Source organism: Trachemys scripta, chromosome 4 (genome assembly GCF_013100865.1).
Source record: "Trachemys scripta elegans isolate TJP31775 chromosome 4, CAS_Tse_1.0, whole genome shotgun sequence".
Lineage (NCBI taxonomy): Eukaryota > Metazoa > Chordata > Testudines > Emydidae > Trachemys > Trachemys scripta.
Window position 1 is genome coordinate 9,970,416 of NC_048301.1, and position 15,742 is coordinate 9,986,157.

The window sequence follows — 15,742 nt, forward strand, 5'->3', positions numbered from 1 at the left end:
CAGGGCTTACATGTGCCGCTGTCCTCTGAATCCAGTGAAAGCAATTCTGTTCCCTCTTGTGGTGATCCTCGGGAAGACACTTTGGCTAGTTTGGCATTGGAGAGCCCTGTCCACTGAAGTCAGTGTGAGTTTTTCCATTGATTTTAGTGGGAGATGGGTCAAGACGAAAGCTCGTTAGGCTGTGCTGATTTCCAAACCCATCTTTAATCACTACTAACCACGTGCCATTTGAATATATTCTGAAAGTATTTTGAAGTCAGCTTATGCTTGCGTTTTAAAAGGTTAAGATTCTGAATGTTCAGAACCTGTTATTTTTTCCTCTTTCCAGTCGAGGCTTTGGCCAGTCGAACTCCTTACCAACAGCTGGCTCTGTCGGTGCAGGAATGGGCAGACGGAACCCACGCCAGTTCCAGATTCCCTCCCGGAATCTCCCCCCCACCCGGCTGGGTCTGCTGGGCCCCAGTGGACTCCTAGGAGCTGCACAACGCAGCGCAGCTACCAACCCAACCATCCTGAAACAAGGAAGACAGGTGTGTGTCAGTCTGTCCGTGTTGGTGCATGTCAGACCGCCAATGCTGCAGGGCGGTTGTTAGCTGCAAAGCTGCAGAGGAGGGTCTATACTTTTTGTGCCTGTTGAGTAATACTTTGGGTCTGATCCGACAAGACGCTGAGCACCCCTGATTGCCAGTTTCGTCAGGTGTGGGTGGCTTCCAGAACTTAGCAGGGTCAGGCCCATATACATGACAAGGGATTGGTCCAAATGTAGCTATTTACTCCCCAATGGCTGAAGAGAAAACTGCTACTAAAGAAAACAAGTTAATCAGCTCTTTGCTAAGGTGAACGTGGAATGATTTTTCTGATTTTCCTCATCTGACTAATGTGTCTGGGTACTCTTTTTTACACGCGAGCCCAGTGAGAGCAGTCTGCAGGCATTTCCTGTTTTGCTCTTTTCAGTGTAGCGGGGTACTGAAAAGGGACAAGGAGAGCTGGGAGAGAGGGGCAAATCAGGCTTCAGAGAGGGTTGGCGGAAGAGAAATGAGCCAAGGGTTTTTTATAAATACATCACTCGGAGAGTAAGTGTCACTCGCTGAAAAAGCCCTTCGCAGGGAGAGGGTGACCCAGTGACTAGAAGGAGTAAGGCTGGGGAGATCAGGAAAGCATTAGCATACAGAGCGTGCTGAGGTTTTTAACACACCCAGACTGTGTCCTACATTAGCATGGCACTGGCATTTGTTTTACAGTATCGTTGGTGTGTTTGTTTTCCATAGAATCTCTGGTTCGCAAACCCCGGGGGTAGCAACAGCATGCCAAGCCGGACCCATAGCTCCGTGCAGAGGACGCGTTCCCTGCCCGTCCACACATCCCCACAGACCATGCTGATGTTTCAGCAGCCAGGTAGGAAGAAGTCATTTGTCTTTTGCTTATTCATCCCCTTGTCATCTGAGAGTACAGTATATTAAAATAGCTGCACTAGTGAACCCTGCCTACAAATGCTTAGCCTCAACTGTCACAATACATTCCTGGGTGCTTATAGAAAGCTTTCTTTTTTTAAACTCTGCATTGCAAGCATGAACAGTGGTGGGCTGGCAGCAAGCCAGGCTCTGCAAGCTCAGAGTCTGTTGCAATCCGACCAAGATATTTTTTGACACTAGTCAGATTACTGGATTGATTAAACTAGAGACATCACTGGAGGGATTTTGACCCTATATATAACAGACTGACTGTGCTAGTGCCCAACATAGCTTCCTTCTACAAGGCTTTGTGTTACATGGGGAATGTTGTAACTCTTTTTTGCTTTTACATGGACTGGAAAATCCAGTGCAGAAAAGAAATGACTTCATGCATTTTAGGGAAATTCTTTTGAGAGAGACATTCTGAGGCAGAATTTCAACACACTGGGGATTTTAATTGTTTCCTTGCACGCTTTTAATACCCTTCCGTGTGTAAGAACATCCTGTCATTCTTTTTGGTTTGCTGAGTGTCCATCTGAATCCAGAGGAAAAAGCTCTGAGACTTTAGTGCATTTTTTCTAGTATATCTTAACTACGTATGTTGCTCCACTATCCTTTTAATGCAGCCTTTCTGCTAATGTACAGTAGTATTAATAATCTGCATTGTTCCAGCAATAATTCACCATAGAAACAAATCTCATTCAAAAGAAGTTTACCACACCAGAAACTTACACCCTTGTTTCAGCCTGGGCCTCCTTCTAGCCTTTTCGTGTATTATGTGTCCGCATTGTTTTGACTGTCTGTTCTAGATTGCAAGCCTCTTGTTGCAGGGACTGCGTTTGCCTCTTGTATCATCCAGAGCCCAGTGTAATGGCAAAGTTCGATAAATATTACAGAATAAGAAATAGGTTCTTCTTGCATGTTAGCCTGCAGGTGATGAGGACTCTAGAGGACTGGAAAGTGGCATTGCCGAAAAAATATGTGTAGAGTAGCCAAGAAAATGATGCATTTATTTAGTAGTAGTGTTAATAGTTTGCATGTATACAACACTTTTCGTGGGAGGATCTCAAAACACATTGTAAACACTAATGAATTAATCCCCACAACAATCCTGTGAAGTAGGAAGGTATTATACTTATGGGGTAAACTGAACAGAGAGATTAACTGAGTTGCCCAAAGTCTTAAAGCAAGTTGATTGTGAAGTTAGAATTGCAACCCAGGAGTCCTGACTCTGTCCCTGCTCTGAATATTAGACTGCACAGTTACATCTAGTTAGCCTTATTTCTTACATCTCATTCATGTAAGCTTGAGATGCATTTAATGTGAATGTCGTTCGGTCAGAACAAAGCTGGTCTGTTTGTTCAAGCAGAATACTGCATGGGGTGAAAACATAGCTGATCTAATTCTGCTGGCTTTGTAGCATTCAGCCTCAGTTCCCTTACCCATGGATCTGTGGGATCCTGCAAACTCCACAGGGCGTCATACCTCTGTCCCTTGAGGAGGACTATTTGCAAAGAACTCAAAGAGGGGAGCTTCAGGGAGTTTTTCTGATCTCCTAGCCCCCTCCTGCAGAGAATCCAGCAGGGGGGACCTAACCCAGGTGATGGGACAGAGGAGAGGAATCTAAAGGGATTGTTTAAATTAAGAATAAAGCCATAAGAACGAGCCAAAACCATCCTACAAATGCTAAATTTAATAATAATAATACTTAGCTCTTAGAATTTGGTGCCAATTTCTTGCCTAGAACACTCCCCCAGCTCCTGCAAGCCGGGCACAAACATCTGAGGGCAGAATGTTGGCTCTAAATTTATGTGCTATTTAAAACTAGCACCAAAACTTGTTTCTACCAGGGATTAAAATATCACCTGAACTAGGAATGCACATTGATGACTGTCCAGGAGGTATTTAAGGAAATACTGCCAGCGTCTTCATCTCATCTGCATTAAGCCCGGATTAAAAGGCGATCTGGAAGAAAGAGAGGAAGCAGGTCATGTAAATTAGTGGGCTATTCCACTAATTCATCGTCAGACCTGTTGGGGACACCACCTGCCCTTAATTTCCAGTCATCTGACGGCTGATTTGGAGCCCTAAAACACAAGCCTTCCCAGGTAGCTCACAACCTTACTTGGTACGCGACTGCAGCATGCCACGATTTTAAGCCGCAAATGATGGTTTCAGATAAACAAGCTCTTTCCTTCCACCTGCTGTGAGTGGAGGGGGTGAAAAGAAAATAATCTTGATATTGCTCCCATAAAATGCTAGATATCTTCGATCCATTGAACTCAAGAGATGTTTCTTTAGCTGTCTGGGGTAAGATCCCATTCCTTTTAAGCTGTGCTGTGGGCGTCTCTCCTGCTGGTTATATTTATCCTCCATATGAATCAGAGAAGTTAAAGTTGGAGAAGACCTCTTAGGTCACGCCTCGGTCATCCCTTGGGGACCAGCCCAGATCTCCACGGTAACACAGGATGCGTCAGAGGAAGGGAAAAAGATCCCTCATAAGGCACCTACACCGTCTGTTCTCCAGGGCTTTGTCCAGCATGGTTTCAAATGACCCCAGCAATGGAGCTTATTTTTAGTTTCACTTCTGTCATTTGTACAGACAAGTTTTACAGCCCTCGTGTCCCTGGCACAGAGGAGTTTCTGGTTTTGCCCTACGTGCAACGTTCAAGTTCATAAAAAAATCAAGTCCTGGTCTCTACACACACTATGGCAAATGAAATCAACCTGACACAAACTACGTCTAAACAGGGAATAGCCAATATTATGCCTCACGTTTGTTTTAGGCATAAAATACTTTTGTTCTAGAGCATAATCATAACAATATTATCAATTACAGTATACTCCTCTTTATCCGAAACCCCGTGTGATGGGGTTCGGTCCACCGCTGCGGCACCTCCTGCTGGCTGTCCTGGGGATTAGCTCTGTATGCCAGTGCGCCCTCTTCTGGAGACGTTCTGCCCCATCACTCTCCAGCTATGCTGCACTCTGTGCTCTCTGGTTCCGGGGGATAGTATCACAGTCCCTCAGTCCAGCCACTTCCTCCTGACCCAGGCCCGCCCACTACTCTGGGTCCCGGCCCAGGGACCCTGAAGATGGCTGCCATTTACTATGTCCCTGCCGACTCCTCTATAGATCTCCCTGGGCTACGTTCCCACAGCCCCAGCACCCTCTTTGCCCTTGCCTCACTGCCTCAGCCTGCAGCACTGCTCTGTCCGGGGTGCTTGCTGCCCTCCGCCTGCAAGGCAGTCACTCCTCCTCAAGCTCCAGGGAGTGACTGACACTGCTCTGCTCTGCAGCCTTTCTTATATGGGCCAGCCCAGCCCTGATTGGCTGCTCCCCGCAGCCTCTCTGTAACTGGCTGCCTCCTGCACAGCCTCCATCACATCCCATTATCCGAACTGCCACGCTATCCCAACCCCTTCCTTGCCCACCTCGTGTCTCATGCTGGGGGACAAGGAAGGGATTTGGAGAATGTAGAGGTTCAGATAATAAAGCAGAGTCCTCCGGCCAGGACTGCAAGGATGGGCACAAGCCCCCAGCTGCAGGGAGGCCAGCCCGCTGCTGTATGGCTCCTATGACAGTGCAGGGAGCCCTCTGCAGTCCCGCTGTCACAGGAGTGAGGGAGCGGGGCCATGACAACGGTATTGCCTAGGGCTAGTGACACCGGATCCCTGCAGGCACAAGACGCAGGACGGCTGCAGTGTTGGCGGGGCAGAGCAGAGTCCTGGCTGCTTTGCCCCACACAGTCCAACTACACAAGGTAGGCAAAGGAAGTACTCTTGTCTTCATTGTGAAGCTGGGACTCAGATCCTCAGAGGTATGTAGGGTTCCAGTTCCCATTGATGTCAGCAGAAGTTAGGAGCCTAACTACCTTCGTGGATCTGGAGCTGTGTGACTTGCTCAGCGTCACGCAGGGAATGAACCCAGCTCTCCTGAATCCTGCGCCAGGGCCTTACAAGACCATCCGTCCTCCTCTGATAGCAACAGTTAAGTTAATGCAAACCCTATGCCATGCATTTCCCCAGGGAAAATTCGCTCAGCAATTGCCTGGAGAGAGTTTCCTTTAAGAATGCACTGTCACTGCTGACCCAGTCCACAAAACTCTAGGGACCTTGGGATAAGAGGATCAGATAGAAAACATCCTCGGTCAGCTATGCCTCATTGCTGCCTTTTTACTCCTGTGCGCTGTGTTTACAGATGATCTGATGAGGGAGTTTTGATTTATGCTGCTCTGAGGCCTTACAATGCACATGTACCATTCTGTTCAGCTGTTGGCAGACCTACGGCTTAGAGGACACTGATGCTCCTTCAATAATGCCCAGCGATGGGATTTCACAATTCCTTTAGTGGCTCTGACTACCTTTACAGTCACTGTGGAGCGGTACCTTCACAACAGGGACATTTTACTGTCTTTCTTCATTGGCCTTGCCAAGCCCTTTCTTTGTAGTATTTTCAAACCATGTGAGGATCTTTCTAATACAAACCTTGAACCTTTCATTTACATCAGTTCGTCTCTGGTGGAACTTCATTGAATTCCTCCTGGTTTACACTAATGGAGGTTCAGACCCTTAGTTTCTCATGTTGGAAGTGCTGTCAAATAAAAGTGTGCCCCATTTTAAAAAACAGTCCTTGCTAGAAAGTTAGTAGGGTTGAATTCTCAGTCCTGGTTTAGCAGTCCAATAAAACAGTTTATAGGCCCATGGTATATAGGCAAGGCCCAGACCCTCAAAGGTATTTAGGCTTCTATCTCTCTGCCTAGGCCTGAATCTTCAAGCAAAGGATGAAGTTGGCCTTGTTGTTTCAGTTCATATAAGTAAAACAAAGTTACTGGATTATGAATGGATTTGAGTGTTTTGCCCTAATTGTGCTGGGGTTATTTCCTTCTAAACTCCTGCCTCCTAACCTACAGTTTTCATCGCCTTGCCCTGCAATGGCCAGTCTGAAACCAAGCCTCTAATCATCATTAATTATTATGGTAGCACGTAGCAGCCATTGGGCTTGGTGCCTGTATGAACACATAACAAAGAGACAGTTCCTGCCCTGAAGAGCTGACAGTCTAGGTATAAGACTGTAGACAAATCTAAGGTTTGGGTTTCATGATTATGTACTACATCACTGCAAATGTGTGAATCTCCATCAGTGGTATTTGTTAGTGGCTGGGATGGTGTTTGCAAATCAAAACTGATATTAAACAGGGGTGTGTGTGTGTGTGTGTGTGTGTGTGTGTGTGTGTGTGTGTGTGTGAAAGTCAATGTGCTTGCACATATAAATGAGCATAAAAACATCCAACATTGGGAATGAAAGCTCAATTCCAGTCTTTAGAGGGAGTTGTCAGAGGGACAGAAGCGAAGTAAGGCTCCTGTCATCGGGTTTACACAGGGCGTATGTCAGTGCAGAACAGATTCCTACCTGCCCAGCTATTGTATTTACCCTTTAGATTGGTTGTGACTTTGCTTCTGCCATTGTGGGTCTCCGGAGTAACAGTCTGTTCCATTTCCTTTGCAGAGTTCCAGGTACCAGTGACAGAACCTGACATCAACAACAGGCTGGAGTCCTTGTGCCTGAGTATGACTGAACATGCCCTGGGGGGTGAGTGCACCCTTTTCCCTTCCCTCCATTCTGTTGTCGGCCACAGTGTCTCTGGCACAGCCAGGAGGATTCCCCATTTTAATTCTTTCCTCATCTCCTTGAGGCTGTCTGTCACAGCCACCATCCCCTTGACTGAAATGGGAGCCGGATTAAGCTCTAAGGGCCAGCCCCTCAGCTGGTGTAGTCAATAGATGTAGGCCGATTTAACCAGCTGAGGAGCTGGCCCTGTGTATGGACTTGGACATCTGGCCTGAGCACGCTGTTTCTATATCACTGCAAGAGCCTGCCAACGTGGGGGGGGGAGGGGCAGGTTAGTGAAACTTGGGCTTCCCAAAAGACCTTTCCATTCTAGTGCCACTAAATTCAGCATAAATCTGAATACAGGTATGATGCTTTTAGCCTGTGCCTTTCTAAAAACGCCCATCACCCTCGTGCCTGGGTGCCCTACAGACTGATAGCCGTCAGTTTTTCAGTAGAAGGGAGAATTCTCCTCAGGGATCAGATGCCAGGAGCTGATTGCCAGGAGAGCCGCATTAGCTGTCTGACATAGTCGACTGTGGCAACTTAACTCTAGACAGATGCATCTTCCGCTGGCCCTTAAGGATTGTGTCTCAGGCTGAGCTCTGCGGAAAGCGAGGCCCATGATCTCCACTGAGAAAACCCTGACCGTTACTACTGTTACTGTGTGTCACGGTAACGCCTACGAACCCCAGTCAAGGATCAGGGCCCCGTTGTGCTAGATACCATAAATACCACAGAGCTCACAGCGTAGATATCAGACAGGACACAGTCAATGGACAAAACTGACAAATGGGGTGGAGGCGGGTGGACGGAGCAGGTACCAGAACCAACGGCTTAGCAGAAGGATGGACGTCTCAACTGGGCCAGGCGAAAGCCAGAGGAAGATCTGACTGCATCACAGCACATATAGGTTTTGTGAGTTGTTTTATTTCGATTTAGATAACAAACTGAAATATCCCCGCGCAACGCTCCAGGTGCCCTTAGCCATGAACTGGCCATGACTTTCCCAAACCACGGCCACCCAGCTACGAAAAAACTATCCGCGTACAAAGAATGAACCAAGTCAGCCAATCGATCACCGCAGCAAAGCAACCCTTCAAACCACTCCCCCAGCCCCATCAAACAAAGAGTTTGTGCAGCATGCCTAGAAATCCATGGCTTGTGGCAGGGAGGAGCGGGGATCCAACTCCAGTCTTGAGGGTGAAGAACACCCTGTCGCCAGTCCCTGCCTGGCAGTATATTGTGGGGAGAGAGGCAGATGCTCAGGCTGGGAGGGGCCAGGCCAGTTAGGGCTTTGACCCGCATTGCCTTGGCCCAGGCCTCCCTACACGAAAAGTGCTATAAATAGCTTTAAATACACAAACAAATCAGAGCTTAACAAACCTGTTTGTTTTTAGTCTTAACATTCCAGCGGGAGGAACTGACGCGTGTGTCAAGCGATTTCCATGATGAGCTGAGCAGGGGAACAGGGAGCGCTGTGTGCCGGGCCCGGCGTTAGGAATAGCTCACTTGGAGATTGCCAAAGTCAGTAATGTGGTGGGCTGTGGTATGCCGGGCTGCTGCCCATATGCGTAGTTCTAGCTTTGTAACAAAACAACCAGTGTCTTGACACCAGCCGCTGCTGTGTCTCTTAGAAGTCGGATCATTACGGCAGCCCTCCTAGGTATTTCCTCAGTCTCGCTCATGCGCTAAATGGGCTGCATTATGTGGGATGACGTTGGGGCGAGGTGGGAATGGGGGAGCTGCTGCTTTTCTGGGATGAGCGCCTCTGCCATTCGCAGCCCCAGCCCGATTCCCTTCGCCGTGTTCAACGGGGTGGGCTCTCCCAGGTGCCATCATTCTAGGTCGCCTTGCAGCACTCTGACGCTCAGGGCAGCACGGGGCACAGCACTGCAGCAGGAGCCACCCCACCGCCTACTGCTCACGTCGTTCTCCCAGATCAGGGCACATCCGAGCTGGGCTATCCAGCTCCTACTGTGCCTCCGCTGAGGAGGGGCCAGGAACCTGTGTCTGAACTTCCCAGAGCCTGGCAGGTGTTTGGATCCAGGTTTTGTCTCAGCCCATCCTAGAGATGAGCCAGCCACTGAATTTGGATCCACTCTGCCCCCAAGTTTGAAGGGTGGGGGTGCGGCAGCAGGTTGAGCTGGTGTTTCAGATCATGCCCATCTTTGGCCTACATCCATCATTCCAGGTAGGGTTGGAAATACAAGACTTTCCATAGCCCAAAGCCTGCTGTTGTGTTTCTGAAAGCCACCCTAATGCGTTCACAAGCCTGTGCACGACTGAGCACAGAGGAGCCGCGTCAACAAATACGTGTTCAAAGACAGTGAATCTGTGTCAAAAGCTTGCACCCCGAATGCATGTGTCATAACTCGTGTCTGGTTCAAAACCCTTCTGCAGCGTTAATCCTCACCCAGGCTTTTCATTGTTGTTCTCTCTCTCCGTACTTCATCCCCTTGTAGAGAGCTGTGCATGGAGCGTCATAGGCACTGTGGATTTCATTGGCGGGAGCAGGCATGATAAGCCCACGCACACCTCTCAGCGCTTTCTGACTGGTCAGTTGGCTCGTTAAGGCCTTGCTGAGACATCACCCCTATCTGAGGAGTTTTCTGCTCCAACCCCTCCTCCCCAACCACCGAGTCCCCAGATAGCCTGACTCCTGGGCTGTGATGGGACAGGGCCCCGGGCGAAAAGAGTCGGGGACAGTACATTACCGGGAGGCTGTTAGGAAGCCTTAGAAAGAGGAGGCCGGAAATGAACCAAGGGGAATTTAGCCCCAGACGTCTCAGTCCTGGCCCCTGTGACCCATCGGCTTCCATTGAAATGAGATGGAGTCCGTGCCCCGGGCATGGCACTAAAGCTTCCTCTCTGACCTTACTGGCCTCTATTTCTAATTGTTCCTTTCACTTCCTTGTCCTAGTTCTGTTGCATTTTAAAAGCAAACTAAACTCCAGGCCATAGGAAGAAATCCACCCAGCAGCTGCCATTCCTCTGGGCAGGACTGCATTTCCAAACGCTCCTGGAACAGGGTCCGAGCCTGCAGTCCCTCTCACGCTGCCGTAAAGGGGAGTTTTGCCTCCTCAGAGCGCACAGGGCAAGACCTGACAGGATAACAGAGATGTGCACCGCCTACTCTGAACCTTGCCTATTAATTTAGGGCAAGACCATCTCTTTTGCTCTATTCTGGTACATGGAGCCAGGGGCTATAAAGTACTTGCATGGGCCCTCTACATTGTAGGTCACTGCACAGCTCTGCATGGCCACTGTTCCCTGACCCACACCAGATGGGGGTGGGGAAGTGGGCAAACAGGAACAAGAAAAGGGTAATAGACCGGAAGCAGATTGCTTCCTTCCTGGAGTACAGGAGGGACCAGGGCATGCATGGTGACTCTGAGTCACGCTGCATTCCCTTGGCTGCTCCTGGAGCAGCAGAACTACATGCATCCCTTACTCAGAGCAGATTGTAAAGATACATTTGAGCCCCTACTGCATACCAGCATAGAAATTACATTCACAACTAGAGAGGGCAGGGCAGTGCCCTGCTGACTGGCACACAGATATGGAAGGTAGGTAGGTGGACCTGAGCCACCAAGTTTGGATCCAGATCTGAATTTCCCCCACATTTGGATTTACCGATTGGATTCAGGCCAATCTGCCGTGTTTATTTAAATTGAGTATTTGTAACATGCCCATCATGGTAGTATTGAGGAAATGCAATTTAAAGCGACGTGTGGCTACTTCTGATTATGACTTAAATCTTTCAGACGGCGTGGACAGAACCTCTACGATATAGAAGATGAACGTGTAACGGTGACAGCGCTGGCCGTGAGAATGACTGCTGCGGGTCCAGTGGCAACAGTCTCCAGACGTGCACAGGATTCTCAAAGAGATTTTGCATTCTCTCTCTCTCTCTCTCTCTCTCTCTCGTTTTAATTTTGTGAATGTGTAGATTGTCCTTGTGAACTTATCATTAGAATTGGACTTTGTTTTGTCATTTATTACATCCTCTCTAGAGGAAAAGTGTGGGGGAAAGGCAAAGTGCTGGTCAATAAGGTGTTAATCTCCAGCTAGGGAGGATGGAGAGCACCAGGCAAACAGGCACCAGGCAAACCCTGTTTCTGAAGGAGGAAATTAACAAATATCACATGTGTGACCAAAAAACAAGGGGGTAACTTATTGTTCAGAGTTTACAACTCTTGTATTTCACTGGAGCTCAAACATCTACTGGAGCTGCAGTGCAGTCAAAAAGGAAAATAAAAACCAACCACCACCAAACATCCTTTCAACCAAATTTAAAACAACTAAATTTCAATTTGTGTATTGTTTACATAAGAGCAGATATAAAGGGTACATAAGTGTGTAAAAATGTCTGGTAGGCCTTTGTCTCATATTCCTGTTGTAAAGGATTTTTTTGTTTTACTTCTGTTAATAGCAGCAGGTTTGCATTTTACATAGCAACCAAGCTGTGCTTCTAGGGGCAGGCCTTGGGTTTTCATCTTATCAGCTGGGATGGAGAGGACATCGGAGAAGAGAGGAGGGATGTTGTGGAGTGGGCGGGACTATATGTGATTGGGCGTGGAGAGCAAGTGGGATCAGTTTCTTGTTTCTTGTCTTGTGTATGTGAATACCTAAAAGATGCTGCATTGTGGCTTTTACAGACCTGCCACTACATCCCAGACTGACTTGATCATTTTCAGAACTAGCTACCGTTTGCCAGCTAAACTACAGGGGGAGGAGGGCTGGGCCTTTTCTTGCCCTGGGAGGTAACGAGGATGTGAGCAGGTAGAGAAGGATTAAAGGGGAAAGCATGAGCTTCCTGTGGTAAGGGACCATGCGGGAGAGCAGCAACATGTAAGCAGTGCTGGACTGCAGCTCTCAGTATGAATAGTGAGTACGCTCTGTTCGGTGTTTATACTGGCTCACAAACACTGATGCCTTTTTCTTGGTCCTGACAGATAATGAGCGTGCATGTGGCCATGGAGTAATAAGCAGGCTAAACTGGACATTACGTGTAAGGGAAGAAAGGTCAACAAGTGGGTGGATTAAAGATTTAAGAGCCAGTCGTTTGGATGCACATCTATCTGTGTGCTGCTGTCCTCCCAGAACTGTAGCAATTACACGTTGCTCTTTATAATGGAGTTCAGGGTGGCCCTGGTTCATTTCATACGTGAATTTGCTATACCTTTGAACCAGCAAGTGTTTAAACTGAGCTCTGAGTCCAGAATCAAGTCTCATGTACACCAGCCTACATCCATAGTTGTTCCATTGAATTCAGTGGGTTAGCTCCAGATTTACGCCCAAATGAAAACAGAATTGTCACCGAACATTTCAGTAGTACGTGGTGATTGAATCCCCATTGCTTGCTTGACACCCAGAGGGCCTGGGGTTTTTTTCTTTTTTTTTACTTACACCAGTTTTACCCCAATGCATTTCCATTGGCTTTAGTGAAGTTACTCCGGATTCACCCTGGTGTAAGTAAGAAATGATTTGGTGCGTGCAATTTTTCTTTATTATATAAAGAAAAGTAATATTGGTGCATACCATGGCTATGTGAATCTGTACAATACTTCAGAAATCAGTTCTGTTGGTTAACGTTGTTTGGGTGGTTGATATTCTCTGAAAGTAGTTATGGAATTGCTCGAAGAAGCAAATATTTTCAGTGCCAAACATTCAACGTGACTATTTTAAAAGGGGGGGACTAAGGGCTAAACCGCAGCTTCAAAGAGGTGTTCTTACATGTACAATAAGGTTTGTAAATCCAATTTAGATGCAGCATTTTTACTTAACTTTATAAAAACAAAAAGTGCCAAAATGCAATTTTTCATGCTGATTGACATAAAGTTGATATTTCTTGGTTTCCTGTTTACCAGAATGCATGATACAATGTAACTGAGCATGATTTGGTGGAGTAATGAGGGAAGACGATGGGAGGGGACTTTGGAATGTGTTAGAAGGAGCTTAAAACAAAGTTAATGAAGAGTTTAATGAACTGCAGTATTACACAGCTTGGCTAGGAAATGAGAAGGTATTCAAATCTGAGTTGCATCTTGAGCATTCATAGCTATATACAATGTGCAGCTTCAGAAAATGAATTGTGAACACAATCACCTTAGCATGAATCTTTTGAAAGGAAGACAAAGTATTTACAAATCTGAAATTCTATTTATTCCTTTTGCTGAATATAGAAACAGAGGTTATCTGATTATTAGATATATTATTTTGGATATATTTTACTTATTAACTTGCTATGGCTGGTAACCATGATAATGTCTGTTATTAACAACCACATAATTCAATTTTTCTTTTCTTTTTTTTTTAAAAAAAGCTTATTTTCCATTGGGAGTGTATAGGTTAATGATAGACTTTGTTGTGTTTTGCTGTTTTTTGTTTTAATTAAAAAGTAGCTTCGGTTAAATTTTGGAAGTCCTTCCCAGCTCCGTTTTGAGGCCTGTGTTGAGTGCAGGTGCAGAGCTCAATTTAAAAATCAAATTCTAAAGTAAAATAAATTTATTTATAAAAACCAGTTGCATGCATAAGGCTGTGAAGTCAAATATTTACTAATAAAGCGGCAGTGCCTTTCTTTTTTGTATTTACCCATTTACCCCAAATGCAACTGTTTTATAATAAGCAAGTATCAAATTATTTCAAATCTCAGAGTAACAAATATTTCACTACATATAAATGTGGGGTTTTTTTTTCCGTTTTCTAACTAAAGCAGTGTGTAGTTGGTATCTCTGCAAGCATCTCTTCCAGTGACAGTAGTTTGCTACACTATTATCATGTATGAGGTTTTATTGGTGCTTTTATCCTTGGCGGTTTCTTACAGTTATTAACAGTAGGGGGCAGACACACACAAGAGGCTGAGACATACAAGGAATGAAACATTGCTGATGGTTTTTCGCTGCTTCGGGTTTCACTTCTGAATGACGGCCGACAAGGAAAACAAAATCGCTTTTGTCTGCTTGGTGATGCTGTCTGCACTGAGAAGCTAACAAATTCCGTATATCCAAGTGTCCTTGGCTGTGTTCACACTGCAGAAATGAACCTCTTTTGCCCCCAGGTCAAGCTTGGCTGCCCCACCCATCGGATTGCCCTGCTGAGCTGGACAGGATCAGCAGGGGCCAACACCGGTAGAGAAGTGTGCCAGGCCCCTGGCAGGTTCACCACAGGGCACCCCTCCTCGGAAAGCACATCTGTTAAACAAGTGCTTAAGTTCCGCTCACTTCAAGGGGACTTACGCATGGGTTTAAAGTTAAGCACATGCTTTGCTGAATAGGAGCTGGAATAAGATGCGTTGCGCAATGAGTGCTCAACGGGGCTTACCTTGACCACTGCAGCCAGACAAGTGTTTGCCTGTCGAGAGTGGGATGTTGACGATGTCACCCTGTTGTTAACATGGCTCATTTTTGCAGTGGACACAGCCTTCTAATCGTCCCAGATTAGGGCTAAATTGCCCCTTTCCTCCCACCTTCCTGGTAAGGGACAAGTAAGTATTCATGACACTGAGGAAACCCTGCTTTTCCTTTGAGGTGCCATGAGCTAACCCTTTCAAGGACAAGCCCTTTGTCTAAGTAGTAATGCAGGTACCTGAGCTGGGGATCAGCCTGTTTCTCTCAGATGGTGGAAGTCGGGGGATTTTTCCCCAGTCACCAACAGGCCTTCACAGAACTGTTGCTTTGTTCAAGTAGATCAGTGACATGCACACGGTGCAGAACGAGTATCATGCAGGCCCTGTTCCACACATATAAGAACATAGGACTGAGAACCAGAGCTCAGATTTTAGTCAGCACTTAAAAATATTTCTGTTGTCAACTTTCTCTCTCTTGGGGTGCAGAAACAGGACCCATTTTAGGCTTTCTGAATGTGCCTGATGAAAAGTAGATCCTGCAGAAGTATAATTTGCACACAGTTATGATAACACTAAAGTTGATTTTATACAAGTCATCAGAGTTGCAAAGTGAGTTTTATTTTTTGTATTCCTTTATCTTTACTTAAAGGTGAATGTGTATTCCTCTGGGAGGAATAGGAAGAAAACAGGAATGTTAATAATGTTAAACAGAATACTTCCTCCCTTATTAATATATAACCCTTATGTATTTATGCATAACGTAAGCTTACTTTAAAAAGCTTTGGACTTTCTTTCGTTGCATGCCATCTTCTGGCAGTTCCTTATCGTACATGCATGCATTTAGTCCTGTTTTCTCTGTATAAAGTTAGTGCACAAAGAAATATTTTTGCCTAGTTAATGTTGCCAAGCAATGCATATTTTTTAAATTTGTCATATATGGAAATAGCATGTTTGTTACATGTAAAAGCTTCCTGATATAAAGAAATACTAATGTTTGAAGATGCTGTTCTTTGCAAGTGTACAGTTTTCAAATGTTGTTACCAGTGAAACACCCTTGTGATTTAAACTTGCTACAATGTATTTATTACTCATTTCCTCCCATGTAACTAGGAATCATGGCTATATTTCATATCAACATTATATTGAAAGTGAAGGGAGATGATTAATACAAGGTTTTGTAACACTGGGGTGTGTAGTCTTATTATTTATTTATTTTTAAGGCCAGCATCGTGGCTCAAAGGAATGAAGAAAAACAGCTGTTTAGTTTTGTAGAAAAGTTTTATTATATTTATGTAAAAATCCTGTGGTTGCAGTTTAGGCCCAGATTAAG

The 15,742-nt window shown here is 46.0% G+C and overlaps 1 protein-coding gene across 10 annotated transcripts in view; it reads left to right on the forward strand.

Moving 5' to 3' along the window:
- SAMD4A (sterile alpha motif domain containing 4A) overlaps nucleotides 1-15,595 on the forward strand; it is a 208,589-nt gene extending 192,994 nt beyond the window's left edge. For 6 of the 10 annotated variants that reach the window (XM_034769602.1, XM_034769610.1, XM_034769603.1 and 3 more), the window contains 5 exons: nucleotides 329-530; nucleotides 1,269-1,395; nucleotides 6,960-7,043; nucleotides 9,527-9,619; nucleotides 10,829-15,595. In XM_034769602.1, the coding sequence (XP_034625493.1) occupies nucleotides 329-530; nucleotides 1,269-1,395; nucleotides 6,960-7,043; nucleotides 9,527-9,619; nucleotides 10,829-10,857 (535 nt within the window). In that variant the 3' untranslated portion in view covers nucleotides 10,858-15,595. The remainder of the gene's footprint in view (nucleotides 1-328; nucleotides 531-1,268; nucleotides 1,396-6,959; nucleotides 7,044-9,526; nucleotides 9,620-10,828) is intronic. The other 4 variants (XM_034769605.1, XM_034769611.1, XM_034769606.1 and 1 more) reach the window with 1 other exon arrangement.
- The last annotated feature ends 147 nt before the right edge of the window (nucleotides 15,596-15,742 follow it).